Below are 25,926 nucleotides of genomic sequence, written 5' to 3' on the forward strand. Positions count from 1 at the left end.
AAACTGCATGAGAACAGAGGGGTCTTCTTTGTCTTGTTTACCTTCACCTCTATATCTTAACACCTATAACAGAGCTTGAAATGTAGTAGATGCTCAGTAAATATATGTTGAATGAATGATTGGGTTGGTCTGATTCTACAACCTGAGTTATTAACTGCTATCAAATGTTTTCTCTCCTCGAGAAATAATAAATGATGATTTATATTCGCTAATCTTCTCATTCCTATTTTTATAGATCAGTTGCAAACATTTTCAACTCTCTTTTTGATATACTTGTCCCCAACTTGAAAAAGTCGTATACTTGTTTGACCTGAGAATAATAATCAATTACTTAAGAAAAAATATTCCATAGGCAAACTTCTAGGAAATTAAAGATAAGTCATTTGATTAAATTTATATAAGAAGTGTAAGTAATATATACATTTCTATTATTTGAAAGGATTTCGTCTAATTCCTTTAAATCCAAGTTAAAAATTTACTTGTGATAAGATGGTTGGTGATTTATAAATTGGTTCATTCATTTTTCAGGGAAATTTGTCAGTATCTGTAAATGTTTAGAAGTCTCCTATCAGCAATTTTACTTTTTAGGACTATGCCCTACTGAAATAGTGGCATCAATGTGCAAAGATAGGTATATGCGAGATAAAACCCTGAAGCATTGTTCACAATAGTGAAAATGGTGGTAAATCTAAATGCTCATCAATTGATGATACTGTAATTAAATTAGAGTATATACATAGAATTGGATACTATGCAGTCATTCAAATAATTGGAAAATCTATATATATTGCTATGAAAATATGTCTAAGATATACTAGTTGAGAAAGCAAGTTGCAGAATACTCTGTTAAAGATGATAAACAAAAACAAAAATTTTAATGGTTTTTATGGTATGTGCGTATGATGATGAATGCATGGAAAAAATGTCTGGAAGATGAGCAACAAATTGCTAACAACAATATTGTCTTAGCAGTGAGATTCAGGGTGGGGGTTCCTTCAGTGAGATTCAAGGTGCGGGTTCCTTCATGTTTTTAATTTCTATACATTTAGGTTATTCAATATTGTTTGAATAATGTACTGTTTATAAAAAACAAATGCTTAGGTTTAAAAGAAATATTACTGACTTATGTAGCCAGAGACAACTCTCTTGGTATCAGAATGGAACTCAGGAGTTAGAAAGTATAAACATTAGGAATAGAGCATTGTTGCTGTTGTTCAGTCACCCAGTCCTGTCTGACTCTTTGCAAACCCATGGACTGCAGCATGCCAGGCTCTTCTGTCCTCCACCATCTCTTGGAGTTTGCTCAAATTCACATCCATTGAGTTAGTGGTATGCTGTGCTTGGTCACTCAGTCATGTCTGACTCTTTTTGACCCCATGAACTGTAGCCCTCCAGGCTTCTTTGTCCATGGAGATTTTCCAGGCAAGAATACTGGAGTGGGTTGCCATGCCTTCCTCCAGGGGAATCTTCCCAACTCAGGGATTGAACACACGTCTCCTGCCTTGCAGGCAGATTCTTTATGGTCTGAGCCACCAGGGAAGCCCAAGAATACTGGAGTGGGTAGCCTATCCTTTCTCCAGGGGAACTTCCCGACCCAGGAATCGAACTGGGGTTTCCTGCATTGCAGGCAGATTCTTTCCCAGCTGAGCTACCAGGGAAACCCATTGAGTCAGTGATGCTATCTAACCATCTCGTCCTCTGCTGCCACTCCTCCTTTTGCCTTCAATTTTTCCCAGTGTCATAGTCTTTTCCAATGAGTTGGCTCTTTGAGTCAGGTGGCCAAAGTATTGGAGCTTCAATTTCAGCAACAGTCCTTCCAGTGACTATTCGGGGTTGATTTCCTGAATAGGAATAGAACATATTCAGCTGTTAACTTGGGGAGTCCTGAAGTGAAGTGAAAGTTGCTTAGTAATGTCCAACTCTTTGAGACCCCATGGACTATACAATCCATGGAATTCTCCAGGCCAGAATACTGGAGTGGGTAGCCTTTCCCTTCTCTAGGGGATCTTCCCAACCGAGGGATCCAACCTAGGTCTCCCACATTGCAGGTGGATTCTTTACCAGCTGAGCCAGAAGGGAAGCCCTGGGGGTGGGGGTGGGGAGTCCTGAAGGTTGCTTGTTAAAATGTAAACGTCAGGATTGGACTTTAGGTCAGAAGAACATAGGAGCTATATACGAGCTGTGTAACTTTGGACAAGTTATTTCACCTCTTGCTACCCAATTCCCTTGTCTGTTATAAGGAGCTAATCATTCCTACTGTGTAGAAATGTTGGGGTGATAAAATGTTGGGGTGATTAAGCCCAATTGATGACTAGGTGGGAAGGAGGCTGAGGCTGAGATGGGATCTGGGTCTTATCACCGTACTGCCTCATCACCATGATGTGCCCAGATTCTAGCAGAAGTTTGAAGTCAAGTGACTTTGCTCAAAGTGACACAGCTAAGTCAGAGCCAGAATTCACCCCTGTGTATGGCTCTTGAGCATGAGCACCTAACTGTTCCACTGCCTCAGAATCTTGGTTCCCCTTTCTCTAGCTGGTTTCCAGAGTTAGTCAGAATTGTCATAATTCAAAGATATATTCATCCTCTAAATTTCTTCTGTTCTCTTACAAACCAGTGATGTGGTGAGAGGAAGTGACTAGTTGTTTTTGTTCAGATTCTAAAAGGGAAGTAATTTCTACTGTTGAGAAAAGTCAGTGCTGGTCACACGTTGTGCTAATCCTGAGAGGTCTGAGCATGGCAGTAACTCAGACCCTAGTCGTGGATATGGGAATAGTTGCTTTCAGTGAAGTCCCATGTTTGCTTTATGAGTATGTTCTAGAAAGTTGAATGCATTGTTACTCGTGTCTGGAAGACAGACCTGGCACACTAAGGTGCTAAAATGCAGAGGTCATTTTTTCATGGCCCAGTAAAGTGTTGAATGAGGAAATGGGGTATAAACATACAAGAAACAGCAGATACAGACTTTAGGTGTCATCTGGGTACCTCGCTTGTATAAGTGTAGACTAAATTAGAGACGAATTTTCACAAACCCAGATTGTATGGGGCATTTTGTAAGCAGATATTTTTGAATCTAGGACCCTGACCTTGGAATCATTGGTCTGGAATCTGGACCACAGAGACCTTGACATATGTTGACCTTAAAGTGGCATGTTAGATAAAGAGTAAGCAAGTTTTTATATAAAGTATGAGTTCCTAAGAGAATGTATTAGCAATGTTTGTGTCTGAAAAATCATCTTTCACTCTTTTGAAACCCTTAAAAATTTTTTAAGTTGAGCTAGTAGGGAACAGTTGTTTGCTTTTGCAATTTATTCTTTACACTGTATGCTATATAACAGAATATAATGACACAATTAAACAGATAGCTAGGATGGGTATATTTGAATGAGTGGGCAGATTTTCCCTCATGTAATTTTTCTAATTTTGTCCAACTGACTATATAATATTGTGGTTTATTAATGGAAGGAGACAGAAGTAGTAAAGTTTATTGAGCACTTACTATGTATCAGACATTTGGCTAAATGCTTTATTTGTAATTGCTCAGGTAAAGTACAGTGCTAAGTGGATTATAAAGCATTAGTAATTTTGTATAGACATGAACAACATCTTGAGAAGATTGTTTTGTCTCATATTCTACTGAATCTACTAAGTTTTATTTTCCAAGAACAATATTTAATTATGTTATGTAACTGGCTAATCTTTATAAAGTTTCTGTGTATTCCTACATTTTGTTTGCAGTTTTGTTCATTTCATATCCCTGGCTAATAATCTCTTGAGGATAAAGTACAGTTCAGTTCAGTTCAGTTCAGTTGCTCAGTCCTGTCTGACTCTTTGCGACCCCATGGACTGCAGCACGCCAGGCTTCCCTGTTCATCACCAACTCCTGAAACTTGCTTAAACTCATGTCCATCGAGTCTGTGATGCCATCCAACCATCTCATCCTTTGTCTTCCCCTTCTCCTCCTGCCTTCAGTCTTTCTCAGCATCATGGTCTTTTCCAGTAAGTCAGTGCTCCCCATCAGGTGGCCAAAATATTGGAGTTTCAGCTTCAGCATCAGTCCTTCCAATGAATATTCAGGGCTGATTTCCTTTAGGATGGACTGGTTGGATCTCCTTGAAGTCCAAGGGACTCTCAAGAGTCTTCTCCAACACCACAGTTCAAATGCATCAATTCTTTGGCGCTCAGCTTTCTTTATGGTCCAACTATACATCTATACATGACTACTGGAAAAACCATAGCTTTGACTAGACAGACCTTTGTTGGCAAAATAATGTCTCTGCTTTTTAATATGCTGTCTAGGTTGGTCATAGCTTTTCTTACAAGGAGCAAGCGTCTTTTAATTTCATGGCTGTAGTCACCATCTGCAGTGATTTTGGAGCCCAGAAAAATAAAGTCTGTCGCTCTTTCCATTGTTTCCCCATCTATTTGCCATAAAGTGATGAGACCAGATGCCATGATCTTAATTTTCTGAATGTTGAGTTTTAAGCCACCTTTTTACTCTCCTCTTTCACTTTCATCAGGAGGCTCTTTAGTTCTTCACTTTCTGCCATAAGGGTGGTGTCATCTGCATATCTGAGGTTATTGATATTTCTCCCGGCAATCTTGATTCCAGCTTGTGCTTCATCCAGCCTGGCATTTTGCATGATGTACTCTGTATGTAAGTTAAATAAGTAAGATGACAATATATAGCCTTGATGTACTCCTTTCCCAATTTGGAACCAGTCTGTTGTTCCATGTCCAGTTCTAACTTTTGCTTCTTGACTTGCATACAGATTTCTCAGGAGGCAGGTCAGGTAGTCTGGTATTCCCATCTCTTGAAGAATTTTTCACAGTTTGTTGTGATCTACACAGTCAAAGGCTTTGGCATCGTTAATAAAGTAGAAGTAGATGTTTTTCTGGAACTCCTTGCTCTTTTGATGCTCCAGCAGATGTTGGCAATTTGATCTCTGGTTCCTCTGCCTCCATACCTATAACATTTATGCTTATACAGTTATCTAAACTGGCATTTGGTAGCATAGATGTATGAGAGTTTTAGCTTTTGTGATAGATTGTTCTTTTGTGACCTCCAGTGAAACACAGAATACATACAACATATATGCATATGTGTGTGTGTGTGTGCATACTCTCAGTTGTGTCTGACTCTTTGTGATCCCATGGACTGTAGCCTGCCAGGCTCCTCTGTCCAAGGAATTTTCCAGGTGAGCATACTGGAGTGGGTTACTATGTCCTCCTCCAGGGGATCTTCGCAACCCAGGGATTGAACCCTGGTCTGCCGCATCTCTTGCATTGTCAGGCAGATTCTTTACCACTAAGACAAATATGATTATATATGTAATAGGTACAATATATGTGTATATAAGTATTTTTATTTATTTATATATATATAAGTACACACATATATTTGTATATTAACTATATATATTTACATATGCATATATAAGTATTTTTATTTAAATATATACTTTAAAAAATCTGGGCTGGGCCTATGGCTCACTTTAACCAATGGAATGCAACAGACATGAATGAGCATGAAACAGCCTCCAGTAACAATTTGCTCACTGCCTTTCCAGTCTTTACTATCCATCTCTTCAAGGTCATTTAGCTTTTACTTTAGTCACAACTTTTATTTTGATTATCTATTGCTGCATAATAAACTATTCCAAAATTCGTGGTATAAATACAACTAGTCATTTCTCATGATATTGTGCATTGAATGGGCAGTTCTTATGCTTTGCCTGTTGTCAGCTAGAAAGCTGGAATGGTTAGAAGAGTTGAAATGACCCCACCCACATGGTTCACAAGTTGGTGCTGGTGCTGGCTGTTGTCTAGGAGCTCAGCTAGGACTATTGACCTGAGTCTTCATTCTGCTACACATGACTTCTACTCATGGCTAGGTTAGTTCTCCTTCTACCATGGTGATTTCAGGGTAATCAAAAGTTTTGTATGGCAGCTAGCTACCAAGAGTACATAAAGGGAAAAGTCCTCTGCCTCATTTAGACTTAGTCCTGGAGCAGGCATAGTGATCATGAAAAACCACCCCAACATTTAGTGGCTTAAGCATTGATTTTGTTATCTCTCACTATTCTGTGATGGATGGCTCAAATGGAAGCTTTCTCTGTCCCACATGATATTATCTTGTGCTATAATCATAGAAGGTGGTTAGTGTTATGGAGCACAGCTAGGGCTGTTTACTGGAATAATATGTTTTCCTCCATGGGACGTCAGCTTGTGGCCTGTGCTTCTCACAGCATGGTGAGCAGGGCAAGTACTGAGATGGGCAAGTACTATGAGATGACGGAAGCAGCATCTCCAGTTCTCTTAAGGGTTGGATGTGTAAGAATATCACTTCTACCTTGCTCTAGTGCCAGATAGTAACAGGGCTGGGCCAGAATCAAGGGAATGGGGGATAAATTCCAACTTTTGATGGGAGAATGGGTGCATATAGAGTGGGAAGAAATTGATAGAGGTCATATTTAGAGATTCTGTACCATAGTTTATACTGAAAGTAATAATGAAACTCCAAAGATGAATCTCTTTCAGAAATAAACATGCCAGCTAAGAGAGAAAAAAAAAAACCTTGTGTGTAACCAAAATAGCAAATTAGATTGGTAATTTTGGCACTAGTCTTTAGATTCTGCTGTAACCCATAACCCATGTCAGCAAATTTTGAATGCTGTGTTATTTACTTTTATTTTTTATTATTAGCCTCTCACCCTCATTCCTCTTATTCTTTTGTATGGATTAAAACTGTTTATTAACAACAGTAATACTTTCTTTTTGTATTATTTTAATATTGTCATTATTTCCTTCTTAAGTTAGATTGGAATAGATGGGCACATTTCCTTTTACTTTCATGACTTTGAATAGTATTTCTCAATTCAAACTCTCAAAGTTTTAAGAATTAATATGTAAGGTAGAAATGTGAGAATTGAAGTTTTATCTATTAGAAATGATAATTTTCCTAAAATAGCTTAAAATTGTGCTGTGATAGAAGTACATTTGGGGATTGCTGATATTCACCTGTTCAAGAGCAATACTGAACACATGCATATGAGTTGGAGTTTGTATAACTTAATATAAAGTTTAAAAATTCTATGTGTTTTAGGAGCACTAGTGAAGAGAAGTTCTCAAATAAGGCTCCCAAACTATGAAAAACAAAGGTGATAATTCCTATATATTACCTTCAATGGTTAAGAGAGCAGTACAGTGAATTGATGGGCTTCATTGGCGGCTCAGATGTAAAGCATCTGCCTGCAATGCGATCTTCCTGAGCAACTAACACTTGGGCTTCCCTGGTGGCTCAGCAGTAAGGAATCCAATGCAGGAGCCACAGGAGACACAGGTGCGATCCCTAGAAGATCCCCTAGAGGAGGACATGGCAATCCACTCCAGTATGCTTGCCTGGAGAATCCCGTGGATAGAGGAGCCTGGTGAACTACCGTCCGGGGGTACCGTCCGGGGGTACCGTCCGGGGGTTTGCAAAGAGTCGGACATGACTGAAGTAACTTAGCACGCATGCACAGAAAATTGATATAAACAGTTGGTATTGACTATTGAACACTTAAGTGCCACGCAGTATACTAACTGTTTACAAGTAATAAGTGAAAGTCACTCAGTCGTGTCCGACTCTTTGTGACCCTATGGACTATACAGCCCATGGAATTCTCCAGGCCAGAATACTGGAGCGGGTAGCCTTTCCCTTCTCCAGGCGATCTTTCCAACCAAGGGATCGAACTCAGGTCTCCTGAATTGCAGGCAGATTCTTTACCAGCTGAGCCACAAGAGAAGCCCAAGAATACTGGAGTGGGTAGCCTATCCCTACTCCAGTGAATCCTCCTGAACCAGGAATTGAACCAGGGTCTCCTGCATTGCAGGCAGATTCTTTACCAACTGAGCTATCAGGGAAGCCCTGATAATACAAGTAATAGTCCCTTTAATTTTTTAACAACTCTGCTACATAAGTACTATCAATATTCCCATTTTCAGAGGGGAGAAATGCAAGCTCAGAGAGGACACAACTTAGCAAAGTCACAAAATTACTAAGACTAGTGAGTGTTAGAGCGGAGAAGGCAATGGCAACCCACTCCAGTGCTCTTGCCTGGAAAATCCCATGGATGGAGGAGCCTGGTAGGCTGCAGTCCATGGGGTTGCTAAGAGTCGGACACGACTGAGCAACTTAATTTTCACTTTCATGCATTGGAGAAGGAAATGGCAACCCACTCCAGTGTTCTTGCCTGGATAATCCCAGGGATGGGGGAGCCTGCTGGGCTGCCATCTATGGGGTCGCACAGAGTTGCACATGACTGAAGTGACTTAGCAGCAGCAGCAGTGAATGTTAGAGCTGGGAATTAAGGTGGCCAGTGCACAGGTCAAAACCTGTGGGTTGCATTCATGGTATGATGCAGGGTGGCATGATGAAAGAACGAGCGCTGGCTGCCAGATGACCCTGCTCAGTTCCTGACACATCATGTGATAAAAGAATAACTAATGTCTATGTGACACTGACTTTGTACCAAATTCTTTATATGCATCAACTCCTTTGATTTTTCACAGCAAACCTGTGGAGTTAGTGTTGGTGTTACTTTTGCTTAACATGAAACAGCTGAAGGATGCGGTGGTAGATAATTGGCTGGAGCAGTCTGGACTCCTATCCGTTGTGCCATCTGTCACCTCAAACTCAGCTTGCCACCGTTTGTAGGTTTTCTAGAAGAGCAACCTGGCAATGCAGAGGAGAAGCTGTAGTGGAGAGGGTTTGTTTTGGGCACTAGCCACTTCCTTTCTCTGGCCTATCTCCTCTAATAGCTCTTCTGTCCAGACCCCACAGCTTTCTGAAATGTTCAAAGCTGCCAAGTATTATAACATTATATTATAAAGATGATGGGCTTCCCGGTGCCTCAGATGGTAAAGAATCTGCCTGCAATGCGGGAGTCCCGGGTTCAATCCCTGGGTCAGGAAGATCCGCTGGAGAAGGGAATGGCTACCCACTGCAGTGTTCTTGCCTGGAGAATTCCATGGACAGAGGAGCCTGGTGGGCTTTAGTCCATGGGGTCGCTGAGCGACTAACTCTTTCATAAATGTGATAGTAGTCACCTAATAAATGTCTGTGGAATGAGTGAATGAAGACTTCATTGGGGAAGCCATTCTTACTTACATTTTATGGATATGGAAACGGAGCTGCAGGAAATTAAACAACTGCCAGTGCTTACACAGCTTACTAGTTTTAGTTCATTTCTGATTTACTCCAAACCTGAGTCTTCCCACCTTATTCTATAGCTTTCCATATAATTTGTTCTCACTAAAGCTTCAGTATAAAACTTTCTTTCCTCTATTCCTTCCCTCCTCCTTTTTGGGTCTTTATCAAATTTTTTCCACCCTCAGTTTGCTGAGTGAGCTCTCCTTAGAATCAAGAAGAAAGTAAACTGGGTGAACAAAATCCTGTGAACAGAGGAATGACCAGTGTCAATAACAACCATAGTAGCTACAATTAACTCTACTCTTTTTTTTTCTTGGCCATGCTGCATAGCCTGTGCGATCTTAGTTTCCTGACCAGGGATTGAACCCGCACCCCTTGTATTGGAAATGTGGAGTCTTAACCCTTGGACACTAGGGAAGTCCCCTAGCCCAGTACTTATTATGTGCCATTTAATCCTCACAATGGCCCTGTGGTACAGGTATTTTCCTCTTTGTTTTATAGTTGAGAAAATGAGATTGGGCTTGGAATTAATCCATGTTCTCTCTGGCTGTAAGTCATCCATCCCAGAAACTGCATTTTACATTTTAAAAGATTATCCTAGTTACCTCCAAAACCTCTTTAGTAGAAGAACTGACTGGCAAAATAGGTAAGGAAAAGAGCATTCCAACAACATTCCATGGAATTCTCCAGGCGAGATTACTAGAGTGGGTTGCCATTTCCTTCTCCAGGGTATTTTCCCAACCCAGGGATCGAACCTGGGTCTCCCGCTTTGCAGGCAGATTCTTTACCAACTGAGCCACTAGGGAAGCCCTTTCCAACAACATGGAAAGGTTTTTAAATTAGATTAGATCAAAGTTTTGTAATTTGTGGCCGCGCTGTAGAATACTCTGGAGAATTTCCAAGAAATACCCTGACCCCAGCACACATCAAGCAAATTATAATTGTTTCCATTAGTGTCCAGAAGATTTTTTTTTTAAAGCCTTTTAGGTGATCCCAGTGTCCAGCCAGAGTGGAGAATGACATTGCACCTGTAAATGGGTGAGAGGGTAGCCGTAAGCTAGACATAAATTGTCCTCATATCACAGTGTAAGATCACAGTCTTCACATGTGTGGGTGCTTAGCCAATGTGTGTAGACTGATTGACTGAAATTTAGAAAGAGCTTTGAAATCTGGAAAGTTAAGGCAATGCACATTCAGGTTAAGTATAGAGATACATTTATAAATGTGTATCTTTAGTCACAAGTAGAAAGGACTTAAAATTATGCCTGAATTGTGCTAGTTGGGCAAGTCAGAATTTTCTGCCAACTATTTTATTATGCTACTATTTATAAAATATATCTTCACCTTAGTTGTGACATCATGCACACCTTCCACAGTTCCAGGTGTCTTATGGATGGAGAAAGGCCACTGATGCGACACAGTGCCTAGCAGTTGTGGTTGCTATGTTTCCTTCCCTTCCCTTCTTTTGTCTGCTTATTTTTCCTCTTCCCTTCTTATCTCTTCTTTCCCTTACTCAGCAGAGAAATTTGAAGCATGCTAACAGAGCTGAGAGTGTTAATTTTTTAGATAAAAAAATGAGTCAATATATTTTTGCCTCTGCCACCCCCTGCCTCTCTGCCTCATCCCCTCTTTTCAATCAACATAGTTATAAAGTCAAGAAGAAAGAGTTGATTATAGATTTTGGTATCTTGATGCTCAACAACAACAGAAAAACAACAATAGCAACAGCAATCAAACAGAGGTTTCATATCCCATTTTATTTGTTTAAATTCTGCCTCTTTCCAAAAAGTATTTGAAGTTACACAGAATACAATAACATTGCAGAAAATTAGTAACATCTAAAAAGAAAAGTTAAGATCTTAGAAAAGAGGATGTAGCAATATGATAACCATATGAGCTTAACAGAATTTTCTGAATGAGGAAGACATTTACCATGCAGTTGCTGATAGTCAGGGCAAGAAATAGCTGTAGTTAGCAGAAAAGAGGAAGTGTGTAGTGATCACTCAGGGATGGCAAAGAAAGTTCTGCTCTGTGGGCTCATAGGGGATTTCGTGTGCCTTGATAGCAGCATCCTTGGCTACAGAGTCACAACAAACTCCAAAGTAGTTTCGGTATTGCTGTTTGTTGTAGTTGAAGACAACGTTAAAGCCAAGCTCAGTGAATCTGATATTGATTTGAGCTGATCCTCATAACATACACATTTTTTCTTCTTTTATTTTTAAACATTTTCTCCCTTGCTTTCCTTTAGAACTTTAAGTCACAGTATAAATGGATGACTTGTGTTTTTCACCTACTACATGATTTTTTATCTCTCAGTTCACCATTTACTAATAGAGAAAATTTAAACTTATTTTTAGTTACTTGGGATCCCTCAAAGGCCCTATCTTGTTTTGATTGCCATTTCCCATTTGGTGACACTTTTTTTTTTAGTGGTATCAGGTCTTAGTTGTGGCACACGGGCTTAGTTGCCCCATGGCATATCGGATCTTAGTTCCCCGACCAGGGATCGAAACCAGCATCCCCTGCATTGGAAGGCAAGCTTTTTATCACTGGACCACCTGGGAAGTCCCAGGGATACTTGTTGTTAGAGGAGAGGCTGACAGACTATGTAGTTACTCTGAAAAGTGACAGACCAGGGCTCATGTATGTTGATGTTGTTGGGTATGGCCAAGGAACACTTTTTCTCTTATGACTCTGCAGCTGCAAGAGTAATGAGGCAGTTCAGAGCAACTTCGAATGTCACAGTGGCTGGTATGGATACAGGCAAGAGTGCTCTGCTTCTTTCAGTAAAATAAGCAGGCAGAGACCTACCTTCCCACTCTGAATCCCACATTTGGCAAGTTCTTTCTGCTTAGAGCCTTCTAATAGTGTTGCCTAGTCCTCAGAAGTGATGATGATTAGAATCTGAACTAAATGGAGAAGGCGATTTTTACCAGGCAAAAGCTGTTTGTGTAAACTTGGGTTTCAGTTGTCTTTTTTCATTTCTCTTTTGGCAGCAAACATTAATGCTTGAGGACATGCTGCCACTCATTTCTGGGAAGCACCAAATATTTGGTTTTTATCTGCATTCAGACTGAGTCAGTTTTAAGTTGTTTCTGTAGATATTAAAACATAAATATTTGGATAAAACAAGTTTATAAATTATGTAATTTACTCCATCATCTGTGGAACTATGAATTTTTTTTCCTAGGGTAGATTGAAAAAATTAATTGAACACTTACTTTGTAAAAGGCATTATAATAAGTAATTAGTGCAAAGTTGGGGGATACATTATAAATAATAGACATGGTGATAATCCAGTGTAGGCTTCCAGTCTAGTTAAGTGAAAATGTTACATCAGTGAAATTATTTTAAAGTAGAATATTTTTAAGATACAGAATTGTTCATTGCATTGAAGGTTGAACATGAATATATTTGGGGCATCTTAGAAAAAAGAGTGTACTGAAGTTAGTTAGGTTCAGAATAGGTAGATTTTGAACCAAGTATTAAAAGAGACAATCAACATGGGTTGGCAGAGGTGACTGAGTTACAAAGAAGGATGATTAGGATTATACTTTGAAAGTTGTGCTTCCTGGAAACTTCCTGAGATGAACTTGTCTGATAATTTTCACTACAATATTAAAATAGAATCCTTGAAATAAAATAAGTTATTTTTAAATTTGGGTGGGGCTCTGGTGAATGATTTTATGCTTAAAATACAGACATTATTAAATACTCATTAAAATGACAGTATGAGGTGTTATCTGCCCTCAAAACCCAGGGCAAAACTGCCTTAATTGCAAAACTGCCACATTTTGAAAAGTGCTTATTGTGATCTTTCCTCATTTTTCTTTTGTTTAATTTTATACTGTATTATTTTCAGAGGCAAAATCAGTGAAGGCTTGGACAATTTGAAAAGTGTTAATCCGGTAGGAGAGACATACATCCATGAAGGACTAAAGCTAGTAAGTTCTTTTATGCTTATGAGTATGGGAGAGAACGTTTCCTTACTCTGTAATGAAATAAATTATAAGTCCCTAGTAGAACTCGGAGATGCCATTACATATTTACCTTAAAATTTAAAAAAAATATCTTTTAGTTGTTCTAGGGGAAAGACTGATAGAAAGCATTTACCATGATAAAAGAAGTTTAGATGACAGTTTGTCTTTTAAGGAATTTTCTATTTTCTCTGCGACTATTTTCAGAGAACCACGTTTTCTCTGTGGTTATAGTCAGCCAAGGCTAAAAACCTTTATCATTTACGCCCAATAGTAATTACTCTATAATGTGAGTATATGTATATTTCAAATTAAAATAGTTAATATAAAATGCCCTGTTTTAAAAGCCAGTCCGAAATAGTTTGATTTTGCCAGGCTTAAAATTCAGCTTGCTGGAACATGCTGGTTAAAAGTTAAGATTAACTTGTGAGTTGGACAATTTTTCTTTATTTTCAGGCAAATGAGCAAATTGAGAAAGCAAGGGGCTTAAAAACCTCCAGTATCATAATTGCTCTGACAGATGGTAAGTTGGACGGTCTGGTGCCATCATATGCAGAGAAAGAGGTGAGTATTGAACTGAAACTGTTCTTTACACCCCAGTGTATTTTGCTGTATGTCTCTGCATGTGTAGCCTGATGTTTGAGTCATTCACCTGTCTCCCTCTCTCTGTCCCTCTCTCTTTCTCTCAATAGGCAAAGATATCCAGGTCCCTTGGGGCTAGAGTTTATTGTGTTGGTGTCCTTGACTTTGAACAAGCTCAAGTAAGTACAGCAGACCTGCAGCCTTGAATCTAAATCACATAATAGTCTTAAGGAGAGTTGATCAGATTTTTAAATAATGACTTGCATGCATGCTTCCTTGGTGGCTCAACGGTAAAGAATCTGCCAGGAATGTGGGAGACCCAGGTTTAATTCCTGTGTTGGGAAGATCCCCTGAAGAAGAAAATGGCTACCCACTCCAGTATTCTTGCCTGGAGAATCCCATGGACAGAGGAGCCTGACAAGCTACAGCCCACAGGGTTACAAAGAGTCAGGCACGACTGAGCGACCAACACTTTCATGCATGCTAAGTTGTTTCAGTTGGGTCTGATTCTTTGCAGCCCTGTGGACTAAAGCCTGCCAGGCTTCTCTGTCCATGGGATTCTCCAGGCAAGAATACTAGAGTGGGTTGCCATGCCTTCCTCAAGGGGATCTGCCTGACCCAAACCCGTGTCTCTTATTATGTCTTCTGCATTGGCAGGTGGGTTCTTTACCACTAGTGCCACCTGAGTAGCACAGTGTTAGTCACTCGTGGGGTCTGACTCTTTGCAACCCCGTGGACTGTAGCCTGCCAGATTCCTCTATCCATGAAATTCTCCAGGCAAGAATATTGAATTGGGTTGCCGTTCTATTCTCTAGGGGGATCTTCCCAACCCAGGGGTCAAACCTGGATCTCCTGCATTGCAGCAGAATTCTTTATCATCTGAGCAACCATGGAAACCTGCTTAATTGTTAAAGATTTTCTATAAAGATGGCTCCTTGTCTTGAACTCTGTGTTAGTAATGTCTGATTTTGATAGGTTTCATTAACTAATTAAACTGAAGAAAAACTCTATTTTTCTTGAACATTAATAAAATAATATGCATGCTCCTTTTTAATCAGCTGACAAGGTTATCATGACAAGTCTTGTTTAGATGTTTTAGTTTGATTGAAAACTTGACTCTTAGGAGCTTAAGATTTGGGAAGTCTGTTGGAAAAATCTTTAGTGATTTTCCTTAAAAAAACTTTTTATTTCATGAAGTTTACAGGGTTTATGTATTAAATTTTTTTTCCCACTCACAAAATGTTTTTACATTTAAATGTTTGGTTGAGTTTGAGTGAAGCTTCTGTGACTCATGACATTTACAGCTAGGAGAGCTCTGTTTTGAAATTGCGACTTGAGGCCAGTTGTAAAGGGGCTGTGCCTGATCTCAGTTCATTTTGTTGTGATGCATTTAGAGTAACACCAGTTACTCCAGTCAGTTCCTGACAAGGAATTAATCCTCTGGTGTAATTTTTCAGATGGATGTAACTAACAAGTAAGGAAGGGTGTAAGAGGTTGTATGTCTCAACCACGTCTCAGTGAACATTTCCTCCTTTTTCTAAAGCTCGAAAGAATCGCTGATTCCAAGGAACAAGTTTTCCCTGTCAAAGGTGGATTTCAAGCTCTTAAAGGAATAATTAATTCTGTGAGTATTTCTTTGGGGTTAGGAAAGGCTCATCGTTTTAGACATATTTTAAATTAAAATAATTTTTTAAATTTTTTATTTTGTTTGGGGATATAGCTGATTCACAATGTGATGATAGTTTCAGGTGAACAGTGAAGGGACTCAGCCATATATATACATGTATCCATTCTCCCTCAAGCTCCCCTCCCATCCAGGCTGCCACATAACACTGAGCTGTGTTATACATACAGTAGGTCCTTGTTGGTTATCCATTTTATATATAGCAGTGTGTAGATATCAATCCCAACCTCCTTAACCATTCCTTCTCCCCATTCTTTCCTCTGGCAAAAAGTTGTCCCCATAAGTTTCTCTAAATCACAGATTCTCTAAATCTGTGAGTCTCTTTCTGTTTTATAAGTTTATTTGTGTGATTTCTTTTTAGATTCCACATATAAGGGGCATCCCTTAGATATATTTTAAACTATAGGAAGTAACCTTGTTATCTTGAAGAGAGAATTTAAGAAGGAAATTTGTTGAGTATTGCACATGCAAGGAAATTCTAGAGATCTGGATTTTATTTGTAAGTGAGATTTGGAATTAACTCTTACAAACTGAGCACTGTGAGCCTGGGTTTGTGATTTCAAGTTTAAGATTGTCATCACTAGTCTCAGAGCCCCCTTTGAACATGGAGTTCCTCACCGAGTCGCTATCTTGAAAGTTTTATAGGCTTTATAGAAGTATAAAATAAAAATTTGGATTGGAATGTGTGATTGCTTCCTGCTCCAAATATGGGTATTTCTTAGCTATCAGTCAGGCAACTCGAACCAGCGGCAGAGTATTTGACTGCGGTTGTTGTTCTTTCCATTTTAATGATTAATAGTTTCACTGGAGCTCATAATATTTCTGTTTGGAATTCAGTTGAGCTGTCTCTGGTGATTGTTAGAATCCGGGCCATCCTAAACAGGGGAAGGGGAAGTGGAGTGATGAAATGCAAAGCAAAACTCCTGGGCTTTCACAGCTGAGGTTTATGTTTCGTTTTACTGCCTTTTGCTAGAAGCACTAGGAACAGTTGCTATTAAGTATTTATGATATTTTGGTAAACAACATCCTAAAATGGAAGTGAATAATATATATATTTTCTAAGCCAAAGCTTTTCCTTTAATCTTTGGATATTTATTGAAGGGAAAAAAAAATCTCAGTTTTTTTCTGACATTTGGTTTTGGCATTTAAAATTTCTTTTTAAAGATCATGTTTTCTTCAGAAACATAGGGTGAGATTTTTTTTTTAAATTTGTTTTTGGTAGCATGTAGACTTTTTTTCCTCATGATAAATGCGGCTTTTCAGGGAAAACATGCAATTTAGTTCTATCACGTATAAGAATGGCCAGTGGACAGGTCAAACCTAAGTGCAGAATGTAACAGAGATATAATTATTTTAGGAGTTTTGCATATGTATTTAGTTTCAGGAAAGAATTTCAATGTAAAATTAGTAAATATATTTAGAGATGGAGTCAAGGTATTGCACCACTGTGATTTGTTTTAAAATATAGGAAAATGTATTGACCATGCAAAAGGGAGGATAATTTGACCCTGTAAAAAAAAGTGTGCTGTGCTGTGGTTAGTCGCTCAGTCCTCTCTGATTCTTTATGATTCCATGGACTGTAGCCTGGCAGGCTCCTCTGCTATGGGAATTCTCCAGGCAAGAATACTGGAGTGGGTTGCCATAATCTCCCCCAGGGCATCTTCCCAACTTAAGGATAGAACACACATCTACTGCATTGCAGGCAGATTCTTTACCATCTGAGCCACCAGGGGAGCCCAAGAATATTGGAGTGTGTACCTCCACTCCGTTCTCCAGGGGAACTTTCTGACCCAGGATCAAACTGGTGTCTCCTGCATTGCAGGCGGATTCTTTACCAGCTGAGCTACTACGGAAGCCTGTGAAAAAAAGTGTATTGTATTTTAAATAGAATTTTATTGTACTTGGGAATTTTCAGTTGTTTTTATAATTACACTGTGAAGGAGAGAAGACCTTTGGAATTATTTTCTCTCTATCAAAGGATTAATTCAAAATTTTCCTGGTGATTAATTGGCATCTGAAAGCTCTCTTTTTGTGGGTTATGACTACAGATTTCTCCTTCAAGAAATTTAGTAGTTGATTATTGGAGGAGATAAAGTTGTTGTTATATTTATTTATTCAGTTTCATTTTTTAAATTTGTATTAAGGAAACTTTAGAATGGGGTTCTCCAGGCAGGAATACTGGAGTCGGTTGCCATGATTATGTTCTTTGCAGTCAAAGATGAGAAATTCTATATAGTCAGCAAAAACAAACCTGGATCTGACTGTGGCTCAGATCCTGAGCTCCTTATTGAAAAATTCAGGCTTAAATCAAAGAAAGTAGGGAAAACCCCTAGGCCATTCAGATATCACCTAAATCAAATCCCTTATGATTATACAGTGGAAGTGACAGATTCAAGGGATTACATCTGGTAGACAGAGTGCCTGAAAAGCTATGGACAGAGGTTCATAACATTGTGCAGGAGACTGAACCAAATCCAAGGGAAAAAAAAAAAAGAAATGCAAGAAGGCATTGTGGTTGTCTGGGGAGACTTTACATATGGCTGAGGAAAGAAGAGAAGTGAAAGGCAAAGGAGAAAGGGAAAGATATACCTAACTGAATACAGAGTTCCAGAGAATAGAAAGGAGAGGTAAGAAGGCCTTCTTAAATGAACAATGCAAAGAAATAGAGGAAAACAATAGAATGGGAAAGACTAGAGATCTCTTCAAGAAAATTGGAGATATCAAGGGAACATTTCATACAAGGATGGACAGAATGGTAAGGACCTAACAGAAGCAGAAGAGATTAAGAAGAGGTGGCAAGAATATGTAGAACTATACAAGAAAGGTCTTCAGGACCCAGAAGGTCTCACTCACCTAGAGCCAGACATCCTGGAGTGTGAAGTCAGGTGGGCTTTAGGAAACATTACTATGAACAAAGCTAGTGGAGGTGATGGAATTCTGACTGAGCTATTTCACATCCTAAAAGATGATGCTGTTAAAGTGTGGCACTCAATAGGTCAGCAAATTTGGAAAACTCAGCAGTGGCCACAAGACTGGAAAAGATCAGTTTTTATTCCAATCCCAAAGAAGGACAATGCCAAAGAATGTTCAAATTACCATACAATTGTGCTCATTTCACATGTCATCAAGGTGATGCTCAAAAACCTTCAAGCTAGGCTTTGACAGTTTGTGAAGCAAGAAGTTCTGGATGTAAAAGCTGAGTTTAGAAAAGGCAGAGGAACCAGCGATCAAATTGCCAACATTTGTTGGATCATGGAGAAAGCAAGGGAGTTCCAGAAAAACATCTACTTCTGCTTCATTGAGTACACTGAAGCCTTTGACTGTGTGGATTGCAACGAACTGTGGAAAATTCTTAAAGAGATGGGAGTATCAGACAACCTTACCTGTCTCCTGAGAAACCTGTATGCGACTCAAGAAGCAACAGTTAGAAATGGAAATGGAACAATGGACTGGTTCCAAATTGGGAAAGAAGTACGTCAAGGCTGTATATTGTCACCCTGCTTATTTAACTTATCTGCAGAGTACATCTTGCTTAATGCTGGGCTGGATGGATCACAAGCTGGAATCCAGATTACTGAGAGAAATATTAACAACCTCAGATATGCAGATGATACCACTTTAGTGGCAGAAAGTAAAGAGCAATTAAAGAGCCTCTTGATGAGGTTGAAAGAGAAGCGTGAAAAAGTTGGCTTGAAACTCAGCCAAGAGTTTCAGAATACTAAGATCGTGACATCTGGTCCCATTGTGTGTGCAGGTGTGTGCATGCTAAGTTGCTTCAGTCATGTCCAACTTTTTGTGACCCTATGGAGTGTAGCCTTCCAGGCTCCTCTGTCCATGGGATTCTCCAGGCAAGAATACTGGAGTGGGCTGCCATTTCCTTCTCCAGGAGATCTTCCCGACCCAGGGATCGAACCTGTGTCTCTCAGGTCTTCTGCATTGACAGTTGGGTTCTTTTATCACTGGTACCACCTGGGAAGCCCTATGGTCCCATTACTTCATGGCAAATAGAAGGGGAAAAAGTGGAAGTAATGACAGGTTTTATTTTCTTGGGTTCCAAAATCACAATGGACAATGACTGCAGCCATGAAATTAAAAGATGCTTGCTCCTTGCAGGGAAAGATTTGACAGACTGAGACAGTACATTAAAAAGCATACATCAGTTTGCTGACAAAGGTGCATATAGTTAAAGCTATGGTTTTTCCAGTAATCATGTATGGATGTGAGAGTTGGACCATAAAGAAGGCTGAGCACTAAAGAATTGATGCTTTCAAATTGTGGTGCTAGAGAAGACTCTTGAGAGTCCCTTGGACTGCAAAAGATCAAACCACTCAGTTCTAAAGGAAATCAACCCTGAATATTCATTGGAAAGATTGATGCTGAAGCTGAAGCTCCAGTACTTTGGCCACCTAATGGGAAGAACCAACTTATTGGAAAATACCGAAAATACTGAGAAAGATTGAAGGCAACAGGAGAAGAGATGGCAGAAGATGAGATGGTTAGCTAGCGTTACCAACTCAGTGGACATGAATTTGGGCAAACTCTGGGGGACAACGGAAGACAGAGGAGCCTGGTGTGTTACAGTCCATCCGGTTGCAAAGAATCAGACATGACTTAGTGACTGAACAACAACAAAGTTATGTCGAAAGACTTAGCTTGAAGTTAGAAAATTTTGGGTTATTTTAGCTACCAATCATGAATGAAGCCTCTTATGTTTCATCTGGAGGGAGCTGATGGGTAAAGTTATCATTCTCATTGTAGTTAAACTTCAGCTGTTTTGTCACAAAAGGAGGAGTACGTGATCCTCAGGGAAGTCAGCCTCTGGGGAAACCTTGGTGGTAACTTGGCAGAGGAGGCACGTAGCACGGAGCATTGCAATCAAAGTTGCTCACACTAACGGTTGTATTTTTATCATCATGATGGTAACTTGGAATTTATGCCCATTTTGTAGAGATTTAAAGCAATTCAAGTACTTTCTCTCTCTTCAAGGCAGAGACTGCATCACCTCTGATAATATACAAAAGCTGTATATTGGCCTCAAATTTGAATTACCCTTTATATTTAGAATACCATCTTATCTTTAAAAATTGTATATGGTATTTAAAACAAATATAGTGTATCTATTTCAGGATATAGAGCAGAGAGAAGAGCATTTCCGTCTGTTCTTTATGGTTTACCAAACTAATGGATTACACTCTACTGTGGAATGTTTTACACAAAGCTAAGCAGGAGACATGAGAGATGCGGGTTCGATCCCTGGGTAGGGAAGATCCCTTGGAGGAGGAAATGGCAACCCACTCCAGTATTCTTGCCTGGAGAATCCCGTGGACAGAGGAGCCTGGTGGGCTACAGTCCATGGGGTTGCAAGGAGTCAGACACAACTGAGCCACTAACACTAAGCAGATGGAAGAAATCATAAAATTTAAATTTTTTAAGTGTTTGGTACACTGAAGGCAGAATGTTTGCTAAATGGATTGATAATTTATTTTTCCTGTAGAATTTATTTAAATCCATCTGGCCTTATTAATTGTCAGTATATTAATCTCCATAAAGTTAATCTTTAAGTGAGAAAAATTGATAACATGAATTTCTTGTTCACTTTGTCTTCCTTCCCCTGCCCACCAAAATCCAGTGACCTAATTAGTCTGATCCCCTTATTGTATAAGATATCACCTTTTGTTAACACATATTTTGTTTATAATCGACTTCTTAATCAGCAAGGATAGGAGTTTAATTTTGGAGTCTTTCTTCATTATAGTTTTTTTTCATTTGTTTGCAATTTTTAATGTGAAATTTATATACAGTGTAAACAAACAGTTGCATGAAATGAACTACACAGATCTTTATTATGCATTCAGTGAGTTCTGACAAAGGCATGTACTTGTGTTCAAAAACCCTATCAACATATAGAACATTACTTTCACCCTAGAAAGTTCCTTCATGGTTCCTCTTGTCAGTCTTTGCCCTCTCCACCCCAGAGACAGCTGCTGTTCTGATTTTTTTCCAGCAGAGTTTAATAAGCCTGTTGTAGAACTTCATATAAATGAAATCATATAGTATATACTCTTCTATATAAGGCTCCTTTCACTTAGCAGAGAATTTCTGAGATTCATCTGCCCATTATTTGTACTTGCAGTTTGTTAGTTTTTATTCCATTGTATGACTATAGCACAGTTTGCTAAATCGTTCTCCTATTGACAGACACGTAAACTGTTTCTATTTGGGGGTATTGTGAATAAAGCTGCTGATAACATTCATGTAGAATTCTTTTTGTGGGCACATATTTTCATTTTTCTCAGGTAAATACCTAGGAGTGAAGTTTCTGGCCTGCCTATAGGATAGGCATATGTTTAGTTGTGTAATGTGCACATAAAAAGAATTTTTTTTAACATCATTAGTCATCAAGGAAATGTAGTTTAAAATCACAAGAAGATACCACTACATTCCCACCAAAATGGATAAAATTTAAAAGACTGACAATACAAATGTTGGTGAGGACGTAGAGCAACAGGAAGTTTCATGTATTATTGGAGCAACTCCAACAATTTCATCACTCTGGAAAAAGTTCTAACAGTTTTCATTATAGTTTTTATAAAAAGAAGAAACACTGTAGTAGTTGTAACTTTTGTAACCTCAAAAACAAGGAACTTAAAAGGCCTTTGTTATGAACATATTAACAAATAACAAATTTTCTAAAATATATTTGATTCAGAAAATCATTTTAATGTTCTATTTTAATTTGGAGGGAAATGTATCATCAAAATTTTTAGATTTCTATCCAGGGAAATGATGCATAACATTTTTTATACCATTGGTTTAACCTCCACTCTTAATTAGCATAAATGAAGGTTTAGAATTCATTATCTCAAGGTGGTACTAGTGAAAAACTTTTTCTCTTTTTCACCCTTCTCCTAAAATGTAATGTATTATTTATTGACTTAGTAAGCTCTTACTGTGTTAGGGCATTGTGTTAAGCTTGGAAGAGGGGACACAAACTTAAACAAGACAAATTCTCTGTTCTAAAGGGGCGGGAGAGTGACAATTCAGGTTTTGGATTATGGTGGCACCCTCCAAGAATTATAAAGTATGAGAATTTGGAAAAAGGAAATTTCAGTGAGTCACCCTGTACGATAAAAGTAATTCTATAATGCAATTTGTGGTAAAGTGCCAATATGATTAAAGCTGACAGAAGGGTGGAATAAGTTGGGTTATGTAAAGTCATGGGAGGCTTTTTATGGTGGGATCTGAACTGTGCTCTGACAATTGGAATAAATTAATTAGAAATAGAGAATACAGAACCTCAGAAATAGCTTAGGCTGAGTGGCTGAAGCACGGGAGAGTTTGGCCTGGATTGTGGAGTGATGTGAGGGATAAATATTGATAGGTAGGCTGGATCCAGATTATGGAGACCGTCCAACGTTTGGATGGTGAATTGGCACTTTTTGCATAAATAATTGAGAAACCATGGGAAATTCATTTAGAGCCTGAAATTTATAAGAAAGCAGTGGAAATTCAGGTAGGATATTCCTGTGGTAATATATGGGATGATTTGGAAGATGAAAAGCTGTATTATAAGTCTCTTGCAGTAGTGTTTGTGAGACATGGTGTCAGGAAACCCAACATAGTGAAGACAGAATGAGACTAGAAATAGGAAGACCTGAGTGCGAGTTCCAGCTCTGCCGGCGTCTAGCCATGTGACCTTCTGTGTGTCCTATAATGTAATCTTTCTCAGTTTTAAAATTCTCATTAGTCAAATGAGGATAATGATATCTATGTCATTGAGCTGTTTTGTGAATTACATGAGATAATGATTAAGAATGATCTAACTCAGAAGGGCTGGATTTTAAAACATGTGATAGGAAGCCAGGAGTGGCAAGAAGCTAGGACCATGTAGGATGGGGTTATTGATCCTTCTGTAGGGCAGTCCACTGAGAAAGATTGTCAGTATTCTAAGTGATCAATGACTTTAGATCTAAAGAGGGGTGGTATTAGATGTGCAAGGATCAAGTCTAGCAAGGGGTCAAAACAACAAGGACTTCTAGATCGTGTAGCTACCCAAAGTCAAGATCTGACTGTGCCTTAGTTCTAAATTCTCAGGATTCAGGTTAGGGTTTCCCAGGTGGCACTGGTGGCAAAGAACCCACCTGCCAGTGCAGGAATTGCAAGAAACGCAGGTTTGATCCCTGGGTTGGGAAGGTCCCCTAGTGTAGGCAATGGCACCCCATTCCAGTATTCTTGGCTTCCCAGGTGGCCCTAGTGGTAAAGAACTCACCTGTCAGTGCAGGAGAGACAAGAGACTTGGGTTTGATCCCTGGGTCAGGAAGATCTGCTGCAGGAGGGCATGGCAACCCACTCTAGTATTCATGCCTGCAGAATCCCATGGCCTGAGTAGCCTGGCGAGCTATAGTCCATAGGGTCACAAAGAGTTGGACACGACTGAAGCGACTCAGCACAGCCAGTATTCTTGCCTGAGAAATCCAATGGACAGAGGAGCCTGGCGGGCTAAATAGTCCACGGGGTTGCAAAGAATCGGACACAACTGAGCGACTGAGCACAGGCCTAGGACCCAGGGAACAGCTGAAAAAGTAGATTCAGAATTCCCATGACAAAAGCTATGTAGAACTTCAAGATTCTCCATTCTTGTTGGGGAACTCATGGTACTAATTAGTGATTCAGAGTAGAAACCTTACTTTGTTAGGGGGAAACCACACCCCAGTGGATCATAGGTCCTTAGAGCTTATTTCAGGCACTGGGATTCTAGGTCTTTCCCAATAAAACTAGGTCAAGGATGTCAAGGGAAGCACCTAATAGATTCACTGTCCTGGTCAGAACTATGTCAGTAACAAGGTGGGGCTGAACCATGAGGTATAAAATTGTTGGCTGTTTCTGAGCCAGGCTTTGAAGACTCCAATGAATGTTACGTGGCAATTAGTTGATGCTGTTAAAATTGTGATGGCAGTGAAACTGGAAATAAAATGGTAAATGTGGGAAGCTTTAAAAAATGAATAGAACCTGGGAGCTCACTGGATATAGGATGAAAATGACAGAGCGCGGGGAGTCAAATACAACTTCCACTCCTGATAATGTGGCTGAGTGTCTAGAAGCATTGAAAGTGAAAATTGTTTTCACAGAAGGGCCAGAGTGTTAGAGGACAGAGTGAAATTGGGCCTGGGAAGAAATCCCAGTGGGGAATGTCACTGAGGGAAGTGGAAATCCAGAGAAATGTTCAAGCCAGGAAACTGCAGACTTGAGTCATTCTCCATCCTCTTGATCTTTCTCCTCTCCCACTGCCCACAGACACAAGGATTTTATTCTGTTCTCCACTTTAGGTTAACTTTAAAATCTTAGAATGTTACATACTTATTTTTGATTTCTTGGAAAGGCAATTATAGGACTTTTATTTGAAGGTGAAATTTTATTCAAGCTAGGATAGGTCAGACTAGCCTGTGAGTACCACGTACTTTCCAATGCAGTGTTTCATTATGCAGTGCTGGGGAAGAGAACATTGAAAATAGAACAAAACCATGATTAGTGAATAATAGGGGAAGAACAAAAAGCAAAATAATCTGTTCAAAACCTCCCTCCCTTTTTCTTTTCTCTCTGAAAACAAGGCCATGAGATGTTTTACTCTTCGCAGTTGTTTCCACAATTTTTTCTGATGCAGTACCTCAGAAAGTATTAAGCAGAAGAGATGAATCAGTTGTGGAGTTGGCTTTATAAATAACACCTGATCCAGAAGAATTATGAACACTACATCCTAGGTGATGATGGCAGCAAATGCTTAAGTTCCTGAGTACTTAATGGGAAAATAAAAAGGCCTAAACAGGAAGAGCATGATCACTCAGATGTGTAGAAAATTTAAATGAAACTGTAGTAGATTGTTTATAAAGGGAAAAAAGTGCAATATACATTTCAAAAGGTAACTTCATTCATAATGCTGGGAATATAAGCTTCATTTGACCTTTGGAGCCAAGTTGTTTTTCTCAGTCATATCTGTTGTTATTATTATTTTTGAAAAGTATCTAAGAAAGGTGTCTAAACTATGTTTGAATGGAATGAGAAGACATTGCAAAATCATTTTCTCTACGAGAAAATCATTTTCATAGAAGAGGAACTACCCGATAAGACTTTAACTTAAATCCTTGTGGCAGGTTCTGCTACAGATGTTGACTGCTTAGTTGTGGAAATCTCTATTTATAAAATCATGGCTGGATGAAAAACCTAAAGTCTGAACTAACTATGAAAATATATTCATAGGAAAACAACTTGAACTGATACAACTTACTCAAAATTGGAAGTCAGTTTCTAGGACTCCCTTTAAAAAGGGACAGGCTATAATGTGAGGCCCACTGTATGTCAGATTCTCCTGGGCTTCAATTTATCCAAGAATCGTTAGTATTTAATGTAGATGAGGTGTCTCTTTTCATAACATCCTTCACATTAATGATAGAAAGGTTGGGACTGTATTTCCCTCTGCCTCCTTTTTTTGGTCTAGT

General features: G+C 39.1%; 1 protein-coding gene across 4 annotated transcripts in view; it reads left to right on the top strand.

Annotated features, from left to right (window-relative positions):
- Positions 1–25,926, top strand: part of ANTXR2 (ANTXR cell adhesion molecule 2) — a 170,580-nt gene that overhangs the window by 9,066 nt on the left and 135,588 nt on the right. For all 4 annotated transcript variants that reach the window (XR_014080542.1, XR_014080540.1, XM_081583933.1 and 1 more), the window contains exons 4-7: positions 13,053–13,134; positions 13,624–13,731; positions 13,860–13,928; positions 15,293–15,373. Coding sequence is in view for 2 of the 4 variants with exons in the window: in XM_081583933.1 (XP_081440059.1) it covers positions 13,053–13,134; positions 13,624–13,731; positions 13,860–13,928; positions 15,293–15,373 (340 nt within the window). In the remaining 2 variants the exon portion in view is untranslated. The remainder of the gene's footprint in view (positions 1–13,052; positions 13,135–13,623; positions 13,732–13,859; positions 13,929–15,292; positions 15,374–25,926) is intronic.

This window comes from Giraffa tippelskirchi, chromosome 1 (assembly GCF_054371585.1).
Source record: "Giraffa tippelskirchi isolate mGirTip1 chromosome 1, T2T-mGirTip1v1.2.pri, whole genome shotgun sequence".
NCBI lineage: Eukaryota > Metazoa > Chordata > Mammalia > Artiodactyla > Giraffidae > Giraffa > Giraffa tippelskirchi.